Consider the following 21,008-nt stretch of genomic DNA (forward strand, 5'->3'; position numbering starts at 1 on the left):
ACCTTTTCCCAAATTCCACATTTGATGAATGTTATAAACCTTCTTAAGACTTGTCACTCAATTCACAATCTTGGAGTATTACTCTAAGACTTGATACTGGAACGAAGTATGATTGACTTCTTGATTTAACCATTTCCACAATTCTCGATTCCTCTTTTTAGACATACAAATTGTATGAAGACTCACTTAGAGGATCAATTGAGATAAGGTTCTTAATCATTAAGACTTATCATAAAACATAACAAAATGTACTCTCCCTTCTTCTTAGAATAGAGAAACTTTTATCTTTCTGCCTCCTTGATTCTTCTTATTCGTTCTGCTATTGATTGAAACTCTTTTAATCAACCCAGAATTATACTCAATCTTATAAGTATAATCATATTCACTAAACTTTGGTAAATCATAACAAATGTCTTTGTCACTTTTGTGGTAGACTTGATCAACATACGACCTAGTGTACTCGATCTCTTAGTCCTTTATTTTGACACTTTGTCAAAAATTAGTCTAAATTTCCCAAATATGAAAGTTCTCATTCATCATACGATACTTGTTGCATGATTCCAAGTTCCTATCCACTTGAAACTTGGGCGATGAGAAACTTTCCCTATTTGGTAAATTCTTGACACTTCCACAAATAACCTAATCAAGAATCAAATCCATTTTGCTAATAATAGAAGTACACAAACATAAAATTTTCATATATGCCATTGTAAGGATAAACAAATAAGATAAAACCAAAATTTATTTTATTCATAAAAGCAGCGGAAAACATGTCCTTACAATGCAAAATTCAACTGAAAAACTATGTAATCAAATACTCCTAACAAATCTATCATAACTTCCTAAGCTCAAAATCTGATCTTCGAATCCATGCGATCGTAATCCATTTCTTCGTGATCAGACTCATCTTGCTCTTCCATCAAACTTCCTCTCTTTTCTTTAATCCTGCAAAACATGCAAATGTAATCTTATCACATTATGTATAAAGAATAGGAATTTAATGGAGTTAGATAGTGGATTTTATACCTGAAGTAGAGCCATACTTCTTGACTCTCCCATCTCTTAGACTCTTCAGGTCCTTTGGGCAGCTTCGTATCCATTTCCCCTTCTCTTGGCAGCAGAAACAGGTGGGTTCTTCTAGAGTGTCCATGGAAGCATGGTTGGTTGAATTACTAGACAAATATGCTCCATTACTTCGCCAAATCATTTCTGATTTAGCAGCAATAAGCATGTAAGTTAAGTCAATGAGGGTCGCGTCAAGATCCATCATATAATACTCTCTTATGAACTTATCACATGATTTAGGGAGTGACTGAAGAACCCAGTCTACAACCAACTTATTGGGGAAAGACGCACCCAACATAATCAACCTATTAATGTGTGATTTCATCCCTAGGACGTGAGCACACATGGGTTTACCATCTTCATGTTCCATTGCCAATAGGGTTTCGGTGATCGTGAACCTTTCAAATCTTCGATCTTGTGGGTCAAGGAGAACAACGGGAGGAGGAGGAGGGAGTGAAATCAAGCTAGTCCACATTGATCCTTCACTTTGGAACAAGCGTTCACTTTTAACAGGAATACCTTTTCCTTGGGATTCGGGAAGACCATGGTTAGAATCAGACATCTACAAAACGGAAAAAATTTCAAGTTAGTTGATTGAATCCTTAATGAAACACCCAAATGAGACATTAAGGCTAGGATCCAACAACATTATTTACACATTAGAAGAGGGATGCCGTAATCCAACATGTAAATAATTCGGAGGTAAGTGAATGACGATTCACTAATTCTTCACCATGAAAACATAAAGGCTTAAGTTTAAATGTATTAAGAATTCCTAGATTTCCTTTGAGATTCATTGAACTTTTCATTGGCATGTTTAAATCTCGATATGCCCCTCTCGTTTGTGACTGGGATGTCGAGGATCACAAAGTGGGTGTGAATAACCATGCAAATCTACATGTTTCCCTCATTGTTACAGTCACCTATTCGATGTGCCGGTAAACCACACACGCTCCATCGAACTATGAAAAACATTGAGTCACCCTTTGCCACCTTTTCTTAGAACCAATTAGTGTGCCGGTTAACCACACACGCTCCACTAACTTCTTAGCAAGGGTGCAAAGTGTAATTTCATGGGATTGCATCAATTTCACTTTTGCCTAAAGTAACTAGGATTGAGAATTTGCAAAAGCGTTTAGTTACTTTACATAGATTCATTATACTTATTAATGAAGAGAAGATTGCCCTATCCTACCCGTTCGGCTAACGACCCTCCATCAATCAAGGAAGCGGTGGGTAAGAGTGGATACCCATTAAACGGCCATTTTATAGGCCATAACCTTATACCCCCCTTATAGATCGGCTTCGTGAATGAGGCCTACTAATGGTAAGACTAGCATTTTAGTTATACATATATAATATTAGACTTTTAATGTTATACATAGTATAAGGGTGTATTTTACACTTTTAAGATACTAGGTGGTTTAAATTTTATAAATTACACTTTTAAAATATAAACCATATCATTATGGATTATTAACTCTCTTTTAATTATACACTTAATTAATTTAATAAACAATAAGGGTGTAATTTGAACTTTTCAAAATTAGGGTTTTAGAATTTAGACTTTCAAAATTAAACTTTTAATCTAACAATTTAAATTCCAAAACTTCAGGGCAGGTTTTGAAACTTTTCAAAATATTTAGGTTTTAATCTCACTTTAAAATTTTCGAATTTAAGACTATTTAAATTAAAATTTTAAATGTTAAAACTCTTGACTTAATAATTATCTTGAATTAAACTATCAATTTAAATTATTAAATCATAAGGGATTATCTAGATCATAAAGGATAATTACCAATTAGACAATTAATTTATCCTAATGCTTTTAATCCCTTTATATTTCGAAAATCATGGGATAGGATAATTCAAAATCTTTAATTAACATATATTACCATTAAAGGATAATTACAAGATATAGGATAATCCAAATCCCTAAAATTTAGGATCTTATCTTGGGGAGGAGGCCAATTTCGAAAATCATGGGGTTTTTCAAACCCTAGATTTCGAAATCTTGAGGCTTAAGGAAAGGATTTGAAAACCCTTTCAAATTTTCGCAAATTAGAATATAGAAACCCTAATCTCGAAGTTTCTAGCCTCCTAGGCTTTATTGGCTATAAACCCTAATATGTCAAGTTCATACAATTGTATAATACTAATTGAAAACAAGTTAACCAAAGGCTCTGATACCACTGATGTGTTTCGTACAAACAATCTTATGTGTGCATGCAACCCTAGAATTGGATCTATGTTTTCACTATTAGATACACAACATTATGAACACATAAAGAAATGCTAATATGCCCTAGTATTTTTGAAATACACATAGAAGGTTAGATCACATACCTCTTGTTGTTATAGTGAAATAACAACTCAAATCTTCAAACCCTAAGTCTTGAAAGCAAGTACCACAAGTGTAGTACCTCTAATGGCTCACAAACACCAAGAGCAAATGGAGAGGTAATAGAGAGAGGGAAGAGGTGTGAAATTCGTCCCTAGGAACCCTAGACAAGGCATGGACAAGGCATGGACGAATTTCATTAGCCAAGGGGTCTTTATATAGGTGTAGGGTTAGGGTTTCAGTCCTTATCCTTATCTAGTTGCTTGCTCACCAAGTAACAATAAGATAAGCCTTGAAAACCCTTATCCTTTATCCTTTGGACGATTTCAAGGATCCTTATCTCCTTGAATTCGTTCAACCCACATATAGGATAACCATTACCATATTTGGTAACTATCACATAATTACAATTCAGCCCCTCTAGTTTAATTAATTACACTTGATCACAAAATTAATTCTTAATTAATTATTGACCGATATTAATTAAACAAATATGATTTCTCCTTTAATATATTATTCTTATAACATATTAATAAATCATAATAACCTCTCTCTCTATTATTTCTCTAGTCAAGTTGCTTTGGTGAAGGCAACCCAAAAGGACCATGCACAATCGGGTCAAGTACTTGACAAATATGGTTACTGGCTTAGACACTAATCCAACAATTAGAAGGTATTTTGACAAATATATATAATTTTTATATATTATTCACATATGAATAACATACAGACTTGCATATTTGTTTTGTGTTTTTAATAATCATATACTGATTCAGGTGAGAAAAACATATTTATATGTGAATATAACATGGTAATTTAGTTTATGCATTTCATCAAACAGTTGGAGTGTATACAAGTTAACTATTTTATAAATGTTAAAAACATCAAGTTATCAATTCCAAATTATCATATACTTCCGATTTCGACTTCAGATGCGACATCCTATTTTTGATCGATTTCTCATTTTGATTTTGATTTCCGAAAATCCGATTGGAAACCTGTGAGTACCGATTCTGAGTCCTTCAATGTCGACTGTGACTGCGAGTCCAGAACTCTGATTCCAATTTCATGAATAGCGAAGAAATTCCGATTCCAACTGATTTCGTTTGCGAATCTGGGAAATTCCAGTTCCAAATTCGTTATGAACTTTAACAAATGCTTGCAAGCTACGAACATCCAGAGTATTCAACAAAAAATCGATGAAATTGATAAATTTGGGTTGAGAATCTGTCTTGAACGGCGAACCTCCCAGCCACGAATATCGATGATTGATTAACACTGGATGACATTGATGATGGTTTAGTTGAAGAAATCTGGATGATTGTTGAAGGTTGGAGGAGAAATTTTGATGATGAACGAACTGTTATCGAATTCTCTATAGTTACGTATTTGAGATTGAAGGTTATTAACATATTTACAAGTTTTCCACCGTGCCTTTTATGCTTAGATTAAATGAGTGGCCGAGAATGATTCCCCCATTCTCAACTTTTTTTATTTTCTCAGTTGAACTCACCCCTCTCTCTCTCTCTCTCTCTCTCTCTCTCTCTATATATATATATATATATATATATATATATATATATATATATATATATATATATATAAGCCGAAATTGAGTAGTGGCTTGGGACCTTGAGAAGCTCCCTAAACCCCCCTGAGTCCGACCCGATACTAACTGGGCCTAAGTATGCTATAATGGGCCAACTTATGGGCCAACTTATGTTGGTAATGTCATATAACTATGAGCCTCAGTCGATAAAAAAATTAGGTTAGACCGTTGGTGTAATAAATAGATCACTCAGGTCATTCTCTAGTTTGCCTTTGAGCATAACCTAATTACTTTGATGAATTGAACCATGTTTAATCCTTGTGTTCTTATGTTTCTTTAGCCTGTGCATTATTTTGTTTTGTGTTTATCGAAATCCTTCATCCTAACAATGTATGTATGTATATATGTGTTTATGTGTATGTATGTGTGTGTATGCATGTGTGATGTGTCTACGTGTGTGTGTGTGTTTATGTGTATGTTTGTATGTGTATGCATGTGTGATGTGTCTACGTGTGTGTGTGTGTGTTTATGATGTATGTATATATCTATGTAGTATGTTTGTATATGCATGCATGCAATGATGTATGTGTGTATTAATCATGCATGTATGTGTGTTTGTTCTTTTGTTTGTGTATGTATATATGTATGTATGTATGCATGTACGTACACACCCACGCATGTGTAGCACATTATAATGTAATAAATACGTTGGTGACGACGAGGTGACATATATATATATATATATATATATATATATATATATATATATATATATATATATATATATATATATATATATATATAGTCCGCAACTTTGTTAAAAGTGACTACTGAGTGTTGTTGATTCACAGCTCCCACATCTTCAGTCTCCTCCTGCTGCTAATATGGTTGGGGGTATTATAATTCCACTGGTTATTGAAGAGTTTTTTGCAAAAATGGGGTTGTTCCCATTTTGCTTTGTAAAAATAGTGCCCTTTAGAATCCATTTGCAAATATAGGCTATGGCCAGGCAATCATAAATATTTACGTTTATCATTTCAAATATTTAGGTTTACAGCCCTTAAACTATCATAATATATTATATGCATATTTTTTTTATTTTTACAAATATTTACGTTTAAAGCCCTTAAACTATCATAATATATTATATGCATATGTTTAATTTTTAATACTTTTATTGGTATTTTTTCATCTATTAAATTTATACGTGAGACCCTTAAAGTGTATTAAATATTAATACATTATATTTATATTCTTTGTTATATTTTATTCATATTATATCTCTATTTTTCTTTAATATTTTATCTATAAATTTTTTTTTAAAATGTTTACTTAGTTATTTTATTATAATTTTTTCATTAGTATCTTCAATTCAATATGATACTTCATATTATTACTATATATTACTATAAGTGTATAAATTATAAACAAGTAGATGATGTTATGGATTCCCACTTAATTAAAGCGAAAAATAAAACTATTTTGTAAGTGCTAAATAAATCATTTTTTTTTTGTTTACTTATGAAAGCATATAAAATCATAAATAGCTAAAGCTGTTTAAAATAGGTTATTATGATTTTATATAGTATCTAGAATTTAACCACTTTTAAATATTTTGAAAAACAATTCATTAAAAAAAATTAAATATAAATTCACTACTTCAGAAATCACATTATTTAGTTTTATTTTTTAATTTTTTTAAGACTTTAATTATTTTTAAAGAAAAGTTATTTAACTCAATATATTCACATATTTTAGCATGTTTTTATAACTTTTTTACATTTTTATATGATTTTTTTTAAATATAAAATTCAAACTTGAAAAAACCTCATAGAAAACAATTTTGTGAAAATAAATTTCTTAAAAGATATATAAAAACAAAGTTGTAAAAATATTTAAAACAAACAACTTTATTTTATAAAACAAAAAAGGAGTTCGTAAAAAAAATAAAACACAAAGTTATGAAAAAAGAAATTAAAAAGTAAACACTAAATTCATAATAAAGATAAAGTTTGAATATAAATTTGGAAGAAAAAAAATTGGCTAAAGAACGGATACTATATAATATATATCTATTTGTTTATAATTTATACTTTTATAATAATACGAAGAATCAATATTGAATTGAAGATACAACAAAATTTTATAATAAAGTATACATTTTAAAGAAATAAGTTTATAAATAAATTAGTAAATAATAATAAATATAAAATATGAATAAAAGATACTAACAAAGAGTATAAATCCGTTATGATAGTTTAAGGGCCTCAAATATAAATTTTTGAAATGAAAAAAGTAAATATCGGTGATTGAGTGTGGCCACGGCCCTATATTTGCAAATGGATCCTAAAAGACCCTATTTTTACAAAGCCAACCAGTAACAATCCTATTTTTGCAAAAAAAACTCGGTTATTGAAGATCTTCCTGCTCCACCAGAGCATAACAGTGTTTCAGATGATGCGGTAGCACTTGCACCTGTTGGATACCAGGTCAGACATGCTCATAATATCTTGTTGCATATTGCAGTTTTTTTGGTATTCTTCATCTTCAAGGTTTTGTTTTATGTGGTATTCGATTTTTTTTTAATCCCTTGCACAGGTTAATAATCAACTTCGCTTTCCTGCACTCTTTCTAATTTCTTAATCCCATTAAAGCATCCGCTGAGGAATTTTTCTCTGTGTGGAGATTACTAGTCAGACCTCCTCTGAAACTCTTTCAGACATGTTCATGACTTGTTCTCTGCTTCAAGATTTTCAACTAGTGAAAGAAGTCAAATGTGAACAGCTAATTTGTTTTATTAACAAATTTTGTAGTCACTGCACCACATTCGCTCACTTTAAATTCTTCTGTAGGACCTTCCCAGCTCATCATTACTGACCCATACACACAATGTGAACATTCCATTTTTTTTTTCTTCTTACTAGATTGTGGTAAGCAATAAAATTCAAAGTGTAATACATTTCGTTGTGGAAAAATATGACACTGACTTAACAATTAACATAAAAGACACAATACAATCCAAAGTGTAATACATTTCTTTGTGGAAAAATATGACACTGACATAACATAAAAGACACAATACAATTCAAAGTGTAATACATTTCTTTGTGGAAAAATATGACACTGACTTAACATAAAAGACACCCCTTATGAAAGTCAAATTTTCTTTGTAGAAAATAGAGAAAACAAAAAAAAAAAAAAAAAAAAAAAAAGAGTACCTCTATTATAATTACGGGCACAGATCACCATTTTTCAAGAAACAAAATGACAAAGAAAATAATGGCATCTTCAAATTTCTTACTTTTCTCTCCAACTCTAGTAATCATTACGCTCTTCCTCTTACAAAATTTTGTGTATGCTTCTTTGGAGGAAGCTCATGCTCTTCTAAAATGGAAAGCAAGCCTTCAAATCCCAAACAACTCCTCCGTGTCTTCATGGCTTCCACTCCCTATGAATCCCAGTGCTTCGGTTCCATGCACTTCTTGGGTTGGAGTGGTTTGCAATGCTGATGGGAACATTCAAAAGTTGAACCTCAGTTCATCTGGATTAAATGGTACTCTTCACCAATTTTCATTCTCTTTGCTACACAATCTTACACATTTTGATCTCAGTGTAAACAATTTTGTTGGCCCCATCCCAACTGAAATCCGAATTCTGTCCAAACTTGTCTATCTTGATTTAAAAAAGAACAAGTTTTCTGGAGTAATCCCACCTGAGATAGGAAACATGGTCTCACTTGAACTCCTAAGCCTCTCCTCAAACAATCTATCTGGCTCAATTCCTTCATCATTTGGTAGTTTGACATCTTTGAATGTTCTTACATTGCATCAGAATCAACTCTTTGGTTCCATTCCTATTGAACTTGGGAATTTGAAATCTCTCACTAAACTTGCAATGAGCGAAAATCAACTCAGTGGTTCTATTCCATCATCGCTAGCAAACCTAAGCAACCTACGGTTTTTATACCTCTATGACAATAAATTATCTGGTCTCATTCCTACTGAATTTGGGAATTTGAAGTCTCTCATTATTCTTTCGGCAAACACCAATTTTCTTAATGGTTCTATTCCTTCATCACTAGCAAACCTGAGCAACTTACAATATTTGTATCTCGATGAGAATAAATTATCTGGTCTCATTCCTATTGAACTTGGGAATTTGAAGTCTCTCATTGAACTTGAGGTGAGCAACAATCAACTTACTGGTTCTATTCCTTCATCATTAGCAAACCTGAGCAACCTACAGTATATGCGCCTCTATAAGAATAAATTAAGTGGTCTCATTCCTATTGAACTTGGAAATTTGAAGTCTCTCTCTATTCTTGAGTTGAGCCACAATCAACTTAGTGGTTCTATTCCTTCATCACTAGCAAACCTGAGCAACTTACAATATTTGCATCTCTATGAGAATAAATTAGCTGGGATCATTCCTATTGAACTTGGAAATTTGAAGAACCTCATGCATCTTGTGGTTAACAACAACCAACTTAGTGGTTCTATTCCTTCATCACTAGGAAACCTAAGCAACCTACAACTTTTGTACCTCTATGAGAATCGACTATCTGGTCCTATTCCTGTTGAACTTGGGAATTTGAAGTCTCTCTCTGATCTTGAGGTGAGTGAGAATCAACTTAGTGGTTTTATTCCTTCATCCTTAGGAAACCTCACCAACCTACAGTGGTTGTACCTCAAAGATAATAATTTTTCTGGTCCTATTCCTATGGAACTTGAGAATTTGAAGTCTCTCATTGATCTTGTAGTGAGCCGCAATCAACTTAGTGGTTCTATTCCATCTTCATTGGGTGATTTGACATCGATAAATCACCTTTATTTGCAGCAAAATCAGCTCTCTGGTCCTATTCCTATTGAACTTATGAATTTGAAGTGTCTTATTGATCTTAAGGTGAGCCACAATCAACTTAGTGGTTCCATTCCTCAGGAGTTTGGTAATTTAACTCAACTACAAAGGCTTGATCTGTCTTTGAATCATTTGGTTGGTGAGATTCCAAAGGAGTTTGGGAAGATGAAAAGTATGTTGTATTTATACTTGTCTGATAACCAACTTTCAGGTACCATACCTCTGGAGCTTGGGTTCTATGAACTCCTTGAAGTACTTGATCTCTCAAGGAATAGATTGAATGGGTCCATACCAAAAAGTATTGGTCAATGGGCTCAAATCCACTACTTGAATCTTAGTAATAACAAGCTCAGTGAGAAAATTCCATATGAGATAGGTAAATTAAAGCAACTTACAGAACTTGATTTATCTCACAATTCGCTCATGGAACAAATACCATCTGAAGTTCAAAGTCTACAAAATTTGGAGAAACTAGACCTTTCTTACAATAGACTATCTGGTTCAATTCCTAATGCATTCGCAAATTTGCCACGTGGGATTGATATCAACCTGGCGTATAATGAGCTGTCAGGTCTAGTTCCCCGCTATGCTGTCTTTGTAAATGCGTCCATACAACTATTACAAGGCAATCCAGGTTTGTGTGGAGATGTTACAGGGCTGAAACTTTGTGCAAGTCAAATTATAATGAAGAAAAATCATCCATTTCATCATAGGGTCATTCTTGTAGTTATGCTCCCTCTTCTTGGAGCAGCTTTACTTGGTTTCTTCATGTGTCGCCTCATTGCTTATCAACAACAAAAGAAAAAAGTTCCACAGAAAGGATTGGATGAAGAAAGTGGTGATTACTTCTTCATAAAAAGTTTGGGTGGAAGAGTAGTGTATGATGATATCTTGATGGGAACAAATAATTTTAATGAAGCATATTGTATTGGGACCGGAGGATACAGTATTGTGTACAAAGTCGAGCTAAAACCTAACAATGTGGTAGCTGTCAAGAAACTTCACTCCTCACCTGAGAATGTTGATCGCAATGGTTTCCTTAATGAGGTACGAGCATTGACGAACATAAGGCATCGAAACATAGTGAAACTCTATGGATATTGCTTCCATGCCCACCACTCATTTTTGATTTATGAATACCTTGAAAAGGGGAGCCTTGGATCAATCTTAAGAAGCGATGTTTTAGTAAAAGAATTGGATTGGTTGAAAAGGGTCAATATTGTAAAGGCTGTAGCTAATGGTTTGGCTTATATGCATCATAATTGCTCACCTCCTATAATTCATAGAGACATTTCCATAGCCAACATCCTTCTTGATTCTGATTATGAGGCACATATTTCTGATTTTGGCACGTCCAAGCTTTTAAAGCTAGACTCATCAAACTGGACCGCAATTGCAGGCACCTATGGTTATATTGCGCCAGGTAACTTAACTTTGTGATGTTTTTTTTTACATCTTATAAATTATGTACAGAAATATGTATGTGTGTGATCGTTTGTGCCTGTTATCTTGTGGGGTTAATACATTTTTTTATCGTATGTTTCTTTTGATGTAGAGCTTCCTTATACGATGATCGCAACTGAGAAATGTGATGTGTATAGCTTTGGAGTTGTTGCACTAGAAGTGATCATGGGAAAGCACCCAGGAGAACTCATAACATCTTTACCAACATTGTCTGTTGATTATCTAGTGCCAGGAATTATAGGAGATAGTCGGATACCACCTCCCTCATCACAAGTTGAGAAACAACTTAAGTCGGTACTAAGTCTCTCAAGAGCATGTTTGAAATCCAATCCACATGAAAGACCAACAATGCATAGAGTTTCAAATATGTTAATGAAGGATCAACTTTGAATTTATATCACTTGTTTGAAATATATATATATATATATATATATATATATATATATATATATATATATATATATATATATATTAGGTATATAACCAGAAAAAAAAAAGACATAGTTTTAACAAAATACAATCAAATCTCACTACTATCTTTCTTACATCCTTTATTAGAGCTTATCCTATGTTTTGTATATATTTTTATAGAGTTTTCTAAGTTTAATTTTGCACCACAAACCGTGCAAAAGAATATTTTTACAACATACGTGAAGGTTTCCATATTGAATCTTATTATAAAAAACTATAGTGAAAAATTGAAAGTGTTCATTTGAAAAAAAAAAATAAACCTCTTCCATATCCCATAAAAAAACCAAAGAATATTTTTACCAACTACATGAAGGTTTCCATATTGAATCTTATTATAGAAAACTATGGTGAAAAATTGAAAGTGATAATTTAAAAACAAAATAAACCTCTTCCATAACCCATAAAAAAAACCATGTAATTGTATATAAGGAAGGTGTCCAAGGAAGATATGAAGCCTACTATTGGTCTAATAAAAAAAACATTCGAATACATAAATGTTAGGGATGAATCATGAAATCAAAAATAATATGAGTTAAAAAGCAGTAGGACGGAGTTAACAATGAAAGAAATTTGTGTTTTTTTAATCAAAATGAAATCAATTTTTATGGTTTTATACCTAATATTACATACATGACAGCCATATATTCAATTTTCCCATATATATATATATATATATATATATATATATATATATATACACACACACACATACACTAGGTGTGCACCCACGCAAAGTGGCGGCAACCATTATTACCGTTTCGACAAATTTTGTTTTCTAGAAAATGATATTTTATTGTTTCAATGGCTACAAATTTTTTGGCTGGTATGTTAGAAAAATTCCATGCCTAATCTTTGGAAAAACATCATGCCCAAGTTGAGATAATGTAATATAACACCCGCAGATTCGGGCTAGTCAATTTAGAGATAATAGGGATCAAAAATGATTTTTCGACAACAGATTATTTAGAATAAATAATCTTAACCAAGTTGTAAAATATGTCTCAAGGTTTCCGTACATATAAAGAGTGCTGAAATCCGAGTTATAACGAAGAAGTTATGACCCGTCGAAGTTTCGCGACGGAAGTGGCACGACACTGGGAAGACGTAAATAGTGAATTTATGATAGAGCGACTTTTAGCCTTAGTGATCTAAATGAAAGTCGTAGAATATGTTAACCTGAGAGTGTCCATAAAAAGAACACCTAAATCTGACTTCGTATGAGAAAGTTATGATTTTTCTAAGATTTGGCTTAGCAGTGCACGACCCGAAACTCGAATTCTAGTTCGAACAGTTTTTGGCCTACACGACCTAAATGAGAGTTGAAGATATCATTAATAGGAACTCAACGGTAAAAAGACAAACAAAAACGGAGTCTGTATGAAGGAGTTATGAATTCTTCGCGGTCATTTAACAGTCTAATATCCTTGTACTGTTAAATTTAAGATCGGTCCTGAATTAGCCGACGGAGTCTAAATGAAAGTTGTAGATCTTATTTTTACCTACGCGTGGATTTTTGAAAATCGGCTGATTTCCACCCTGTGTGCAATGCCATGGCTCACGATGTGAGCACCTTAAAACTCACGACGTGAGTGGCCCTCCCGCCTCATATAAATAAGAGGTGAAGCCCTCTTTATTCCTCACACCTCCCATCACTTCCCTCTCTCTCTAGAACTTCTCTCTAGCTCCAAACACCCCCCCCCCCCCCCCGAAAAGCCTTGGGAACCTCCCTAGCACGAGGCGGAAGCTCCGGAGTGCCCGACGGCTCCGAGAAGAAGAGCCTTTCGGCTCGGGAATGCTGCTCCAGCGGCGCCCGATTTTGAGAAAAAACCCGTTGTAAATGAGCTACGCCTACGCTATTTTTAATATAGCTTTTATTTAATTATAGTAATGTTATTAGGAACTTATAATAAATACTTAGGCTATTATTATGGGTTATATAAGTACTGTTTAACGCTTATATAATAGTAATAATAGCTAGACTATTAATTAGTCTCGGTGAATATTAAACTAAACCCTAGTGGTAATGATAGTAGGTTTTGTCGAGGGAAATTGTTTTAAGAGTAACGAAGCGCTGTCTGAATTCAAAGTCACCACCTTATTAGGTGAGTGTATAGTCCCTTTCATGAACATGATGTTAATACAAGTATTGATTGAAGTATTAATTATATGTTTATGTGTGGGTTAGTTGATGTTGCTTGAAATACGTGTTAAAGCTAGGCCTGGCAATGGAGCGGGTTTTGACCCTGATCCGATCCAAACCCTTAACCATTATATGGGTTTGGAGCATAGTTTTTGATCCATTTACCCGTTAACGACCCGTACCCGCTAACCCTTTTATTAAAAGGGTCGGGTATGGATCATCACCGATCCACTCCGTTTATAACCCGCTCCATATAAATTTTAGAAATATAAATTTATATTTTATATTACCTAAAGTTTACATTAAATTCCTATCAGAAGTCCAAAGAGAAAAGGCCAAAGACTAAATTGTTTTTACATAGGATTCGAGGACTCAACATCTAGACTTCCAGTCTTCTCCCAAGAGTCATGATTTCAATTCATTTATATTTCATCATGTAATCACCAATTTGATTTATAAATCAATAAGGTCATTTATCAACCGAAAGAAAGTTTGTAGTTGCTATTCTCTATCAACGCAATCGACGATCAAAAACCAATTGGAAGTAACTAAAATAATGATTTTAATGCCAATAAAAAGTCATCGAGTACATAATGTGTTTTATAAATCAAAACTTAGTTTTATTTAATAAATGTGATTTTATGATTTAAGTAAAATGTTTTTGATTATTAAAAAAACCTATGGGTTACGGGGCGGGTTTGGATATCTGTTGATTCGGTGGATAAGGGTATGGGTTTGATTATTCAAAACCCTGCGGGTTACGGAGTGGGTTTGGATCGGATTTTGAAATTTGTTAAAATGGTTTGGATCAAGGTCGATTCGCTCCAAACCCGCCCCATTGCCAAGTCTAGTTAAAGCACATACCTGATTATATATGATGATTTAGGATAAAGAGTAAACATAAATTAATTATGAGGAATATTGGGTAGTATTTTCTTATGGGTACAACTGACTTATACTCAGAGAAGAGAGCTTTAGTATATGTCATTAATCTGGGGGCATGGATTAGACATAGTCATTGTCCCTAGTCCGAGAGTATGGATTGGACATAGTCAACTGTCATTAATCTGGGAGTATGGATTAAGACATAGTCAATTGTCCTTAGTCTGGGAGTGTGGATTAAGACATAGTCAGTTGTCCTTAGTCCGGGAGTATGGATTAAGACATGGTCAATTGTCCTTAGTCCGAGAGTATGGATTAAGACATGGTCAGTTGTCCTTAGTCCAGGAGTATGGATTAAGACATGGTCTGTTGTCCTTAGTCCGGGAGTATGGATTAAGACATAGACAGTTGTCCTTAGTCCGAGAGTATGGATTAAGACATAGTCATTCGTCCTTAGTCCGGGAGTATGGATAGGACATATTTATTCGTTGTTAATCTAGGAGAATGGAGTTACACATAGACACTTGTCTCTAATCCGAGAGTATGGAATGGGCACAATTATTGATCCAAGAGCATGGATTAAATCCGAGAGTATGGATTAAGTAGGAGGTAAAATTTAAGGTCCAAGAGTATGGATAGTGTCGTTGAGAGGATCGACGGGGTGGGGTAAAATTTGCTTTTATATATATATATATATATATATATATATATATATATATATATATATATATATATATATGGTGAAATTGTATATTTTGTGAGATCTAAATTATATGTATGATATAACATTTTGGGATTGAAATCCCTATGTACTCACCAGGTTTTCCAACCTGACCCACTCAATTTATTTATATCACAGGTGTCGATATGAAGTCACATTACACTAAGAGATTAAGGCGATATAAATCACTAGTGATAATGAATGTAAGTTCTGTTTATGCTTATATTTTTGTATTGACAATGACATCCCAAATGTTTTAAAATGAATAAAAATACTTTTCTTCGGAAATGTTTTGATAACGTATTTATCATGTTTTACTGGGAACAAATTCCGTAACATTTTTATTAAAAGAGATACTCTGATTTTTATAAAGCATAAACTAAAAAATCGGTATTTTCTCGCCATGAAAATGGGGATGTCACATGTAAATCGCTTCTCCACGTCGAGTCTTAAGAAGATGATTGAAATTAATTCAAAATCGAAGCTTTTTCAGAGAATGTTTTGAAAGTTTTATCTTTGACAATTTATCTTGTACTATTTTAAATAGTACGGATGAGAAGGGAACTCTTATCTCTTGGATCGATGAGAGATAGAAAGAAAAGGGCGGAAAAAAGAAAATGCATTTTTGTCCAATTACCAGTAGTCGAATACACACTAAACATAGTACATCTTGTTTTGTTGTGTACTACTTAAAAAACTGGTCCTAAGTAAATTTGTTATCTAAAGGAAGAAGTCACTCAAGATGGCACAAAACTAATTTTCATCAAGTCTGAACCACTTTAAATTGGGGCACTATTTTTTTTTCCATACATTCTTTATTTTCTACTTTATGAATATTATTGTGCAATATGTAGTTTGTTATATTGTATTTACACTTTCAACAACAAAACCAACACATATAAAAATTCTTAAAAAGAACATATTTATCTATTTTAGGTTTTCACATAAGATATGGAAAATACTTTATGTAATGTTATGTGACAAAGATGATCAATGTAAGTTAATAATTAACCATACATGGAAATGTAATAGGATTTAGTAGCCGAACAACTTAGGTCCCGTTTGATACGCATCTTTCCAGGTTCAAACAGATCTTTCTGGCCGAATGGACCGGAAAGACCGTTTGATTTGCACAAAAAAATGGGTCTTTCCCGGTAAGATATGTCTTTCCCAGAAAACTCCAAAATCATATCTTTCTGGCTGAATGAGCTGGAAAGACAATTATGCACCAAACGCCGCCTCTTTCTTTCTTTTCTTGGATTGTTAATTTTTTTAAATAACTTTTTTAAAATTTATTTTTTATTGAATTATTATTTTTTTTATCATTCAGCACAGTCAATCAGATGTACAATCAAACTGCATGGTTTCTTTCCCAGACAAAAAACTTTCCTAGACAGCACTTTACCAGCACTTTCTCAAACAGAAACTATCAAACGGGACCTTAGTCTTGCACCATGCACAATCCATATGAGATTTTTAAATTAACATTCAATCAAATACAAATTCTATAAATTAGGTGGTGAAATTTTACAGCTAAGTTGGACATGGAGGCTGTCGTGCACAACTGGTTAAATTATTTGAAATTAATAAAACATGAGAGCCGTAAATAGAACAAACAAAGAAGATTAGAAATTAAGGTTGGAAACATACTATATTTAATTACCTCTCGATCAATGGTAAAATCACAAGCAACTCTTGTAGTCTTGACCAAAAATACCAAAACAAAGAAATCAAAATTCAAAACATGTCATTTTATTCATTCATCATATACCTAAAAGGAACCATGAGAACCTGAAATGAACCAATTTATGAAAAAAGTTATGTGGAATTATAGTGATAACGAAAATTAATTTTTCTTATTAATAAAAATAGATAAACCGAAATAAGTTTCATGAAACATATTCTTGATATTGAGCAACCTGAAAAAAAAAAGGTTTCAAGAAAATACATAGACTTAAATGTAACAACCAAGAATAATTATATTTTATGAATAAAAAGAGATCCTTGTTCTTGAGGAGCTTGAAGTGACCAACCCATCAATACTTTGAAGAAGATAATAGATAATATCTATTGTTTTAATATTGATGCAGTTTATTAAAAATCAACTTCAAGTTTTCTATAAAATTCACTCAAAAGGAGAGAATATGCTCACCATATACAAATTTAATGTATACACAAACATATAGAAATTCAAGAATACAAATACACAATTTGTTCATGCCAAAACCTTAAAATATACATAGATATATGGAAAATCATAAATAAAAAGAATGCTTAGTCATGATACAAATAATTAATAGAAAATCAAGGATATAGAGACCCACCATTATGTGATAATCCCACCTCTAAAACCAAAAACACCCTTCGAAATCTACAAGAAATCCTTCCTATGAAGTTTCGATTTCAAAGATGAATAAGAAAAAAAATAAAATAAAATATTAAAACCGAAGCTGAAATATGTTAAAAGAACATGAAATCGTGAAGTGTGGTGAATCAAGTGACAAGAATGTGAAACAATAAAATATCTCAACTTTATTACTTTTTAGTCAACTTCTACAATTTTGATGGTTGACTTTTTCATATAATATTATATCCATGTTAAAAAAAACAAAATTTAATTGATGTTTCTTTCCTTAAATATTTTCGTTGATTATTCTTTACCATAATTATTTTTGTTCATAAAAAGATGAATGATTTGTGCATAACAAATTTGTACATTAAGTTATCAAACATGTACCTCTTAAATTTCACGAAAAAGTTCAATATGCTTTATAATATAGTTAAGATATATATATATATATATATATATATATATATATATATATATATATATATATACACACACACACACACACATACACACAAAGAGAGAGAGAGAGAGAGAGAGAGAGCTAGGTTCAAATGTGGATTAAGATCTATTGTGCGGACGTGTGCACAGTGCTATTCTGTGAGAATGACAAAGAACATATGTTATTTAATTATGTGAATACATTCAATCTTACATCACTATTATCATTATCACTCATTCTCCCTAATTAAATCGTCTATAAGGTTATTATAGAATTTTCTTTTACTATTCTCATTCTGTCAGAATGTTTATTGAGTCGTATTCTATAAGAATAAAAACAAGTGAAAAACGACGTGTGAAAACAAAAATGAATAATTAATTAATAAGAATCCACACAAATATCAATAGTTGTGTAAGGTTGAATGTTTTCACATTACTAAACAACATATTCTTTTAGTAGTTCTCATAGAATAGTAGTGTGCATATGTCTGCACAATAGTTGTCTATCCACATTATAACCTATATATATATATATATATATATATATATATATATATATATATATATATATATATATATATATATATATATTGTATTTTCAATGTTCTTTACTTTTATGAGGTTCCTATATGCATTATCTCAATATGCATTCATTGAATGCCTTATTGTTAAGAAACTTTATGTATGTTTGTAGTAGATAAACAATTAAGTCATTGAAGATTGTTATACTTGTAAAAACTAACTAATAGGAACTAGACAATGCCATACACGCATCTCCCAAACAAGAATTTTGCCTGTAGACATATAACCTATGAGGCAGTTTTCAAACTATTTTGGGAGTTTGATTTTGGAATTAGATGACTTCAACCACCTCTATCCTTTAAAAGTTCACCTTAAGCGAAAATCGAACCGATTAAAAATGGCAAAATAAAACACAATAAGATGAAACTGAGACAAAAGTTGACGGTCCAAATTTTGATTTTGCAAAAAAACAAAAATTCAACGGTTTTGTATGGTTTTCAACAACAACAAACAAAGCCAGAAAAAAAAACCGAACCGCATCGAGTGTTAATAAAATAAATATTATTAAAATACTAATAATATATATTATATTTTGTCTTTGACCTATGCTTCAGCCCAATCGGTATTCAAAAAATTTCAAACATTGTGTCTTTCCGTTAGTCAAAGACTCGAAGGGATCAAACCTTAGACCCTTGCACTCGAAGGACTCTACGACGATGCTACCCTTTCCATTCTCTAGGTATGTTTGTGTTGATTGTTTTCAAACATGTTTCTATTTGCAGACAAAATCAATGATATACATGTTTGTGATTTTAAAATTTCATGATCTATCTGATTTAGTGATATATGGATGGAATCATAAGAATGTTTGATAGACATGTTTGTGTTCTCAAAATTTTATTAGCTCTATTTGTTAGGAATTAACGAGAAAATCACACAAACAAAGACATAATATTTAATATGGTTCGGTTGACCTATGTCCACAAGACAAGAGAGAGTATTCTTACTCACAAAATTTAAAACAATAGAATAGTACAATTGAAACCCTGACTCTCAGTCGTTATATATATGCAAAAGTATAAACATAAACCATAACTAGAATCAGGTTTCTTTACATAAATCCAAACTACTCCAAACACTTGTATCGTTGATATTCAATGTCGGGTTTCTTTACTTTGCTCAAATGGATCGATATCCATTCAGGTTATTTGAGTTGAGTATGCTCCAAACTCTAGAAACCAAGAACTTCCCGCTACCTCTTACCATTTTGCTTAATACATACTTTAACTCCTATGAACATATACTAAGTCCAAGAAAATCTTGAATTTTTCCATGGGAAATCACTTTGCTTTTTCTAACATATCAGGTTCTCCTTGGTATCTATATCTTGGATAGAAAACCTTTCTTTTTCAAATCCATGTTGAAATTTAGTTTTACATCAATACGTTTTTCTTCTCATATTCTTTGCAAGACACAAAACACTCTGACTATCACAAAATAAGACATGCTTCTCCACCTTCAACCCAATACTTTGAATTAGACCATGCAACCATATGTATTAAAGTATACCTTCGGTAATTGACATGTACTCTTCTTCGGTTGTAACCAATGAAAAAATTGTAACCTTGACTTCCAACTTATAACATATCTAAAAAAGGGTAAAAATATAACATCTAAGTGATCTTCTTTTCATAAGATCACCCCCATATCATAGTTTAAATCCTCACTAGCACTCTATTTATTCCAATTACATGAAATGGCAGGTGACACTAAAATCACAAACTATATTCCAAAATGTTCTCTCTTTTAGAGATTCACTAGATTTCATTCCAATTAACTCCCTCAATCTTAATGTTTAAAAAAAATAAAAAAATAAAAAACACCTCACTCAAGTTTGTTTATGTAATAACAAAAAAAAAATGTTTCATTCTTCATCAATGTTTACGTATTTGAATGAAAAAGTTAATCACTACCCAATAGTACAATCGTATAAAGCACAATGTCAATTTTATTTTACGAAATGTACTTCCTGAAATTTTCAAATTTCGTGGACTTGTGCTAGAGCATTTCTAGCATTCATTTCTATTAAGATCAAACTTATAAAAAATAATAATAATCACAATTTTTTCTCATTGGCATTCAATCTATATCTAATGCATGCTAAACATGATGTTATACATTACGTCTATTGCAATATATTTCATGATA

General features: G+C 32.1%; 1 protein-coding gene across 1 annotated transcript; it reads left to right on the forward strand.

Annotated features, from left to right (window-relative positions):
• The first annotated feature begins 7,246 nt into the window (after window positions 1-7,246).
• Window positions 7,247-11,671, forward strand: LOC111879310 (probable leucine-rich repeat receptor-like protein kinase At1g35710). Its single transcript, XM_023875765.3, has 3 exons — window positions 7,247-7,444; window positions 7,554-11,235; window positions 11,368-11,671. Exons 2-3 carry the CDS (start codon window positions 8,220-8,222, stop codon window positions 11,664-11,666), a joined length of 3,315 nt encoding a protein of 1,104 aa, XP_023731533.1. The 5' UTR covers window positions 7,247-7,444; window positions 7,554-8,219; the 3' UTR covers window positions 11,667-11,671.
• The last annotated feature ends 9,337 nt before the right edge of the window (window positions 11,672-21,008 follow it).

Source organism: Lactuca sativa, chromosome 1, assembly GCF_002870075.4.
Source record: "Lactuca sativa cultivar Salinas chromosome 1, Lsat_Salinas_v11, whole genome shotgun sequence".
Classification (NCBI taxonomy): Eukaryota; Viridiplantae; Streptophyta; class Magnoliopsida; order Asterales; family Asteraceae; genus Lactuca; species Lactuca sativa.

Excerpts from the sequence above, each read along its gene's own strand:
- LOC111879310 (XM_023875765.3), top strand. The coding sequence starts at position 8,220 with ATGACAAAGAAAATAATGGCATCTTCAAATTTCTTACTTTTCTCTCCA. Across the intron at positions 11,236-11,367 it reads CTATGGTTATATTGCGCCAG|AGCTTCCTTATACGATGATC; the intron begins GTAACTTAACTT and ends CTTTTGATGTAG.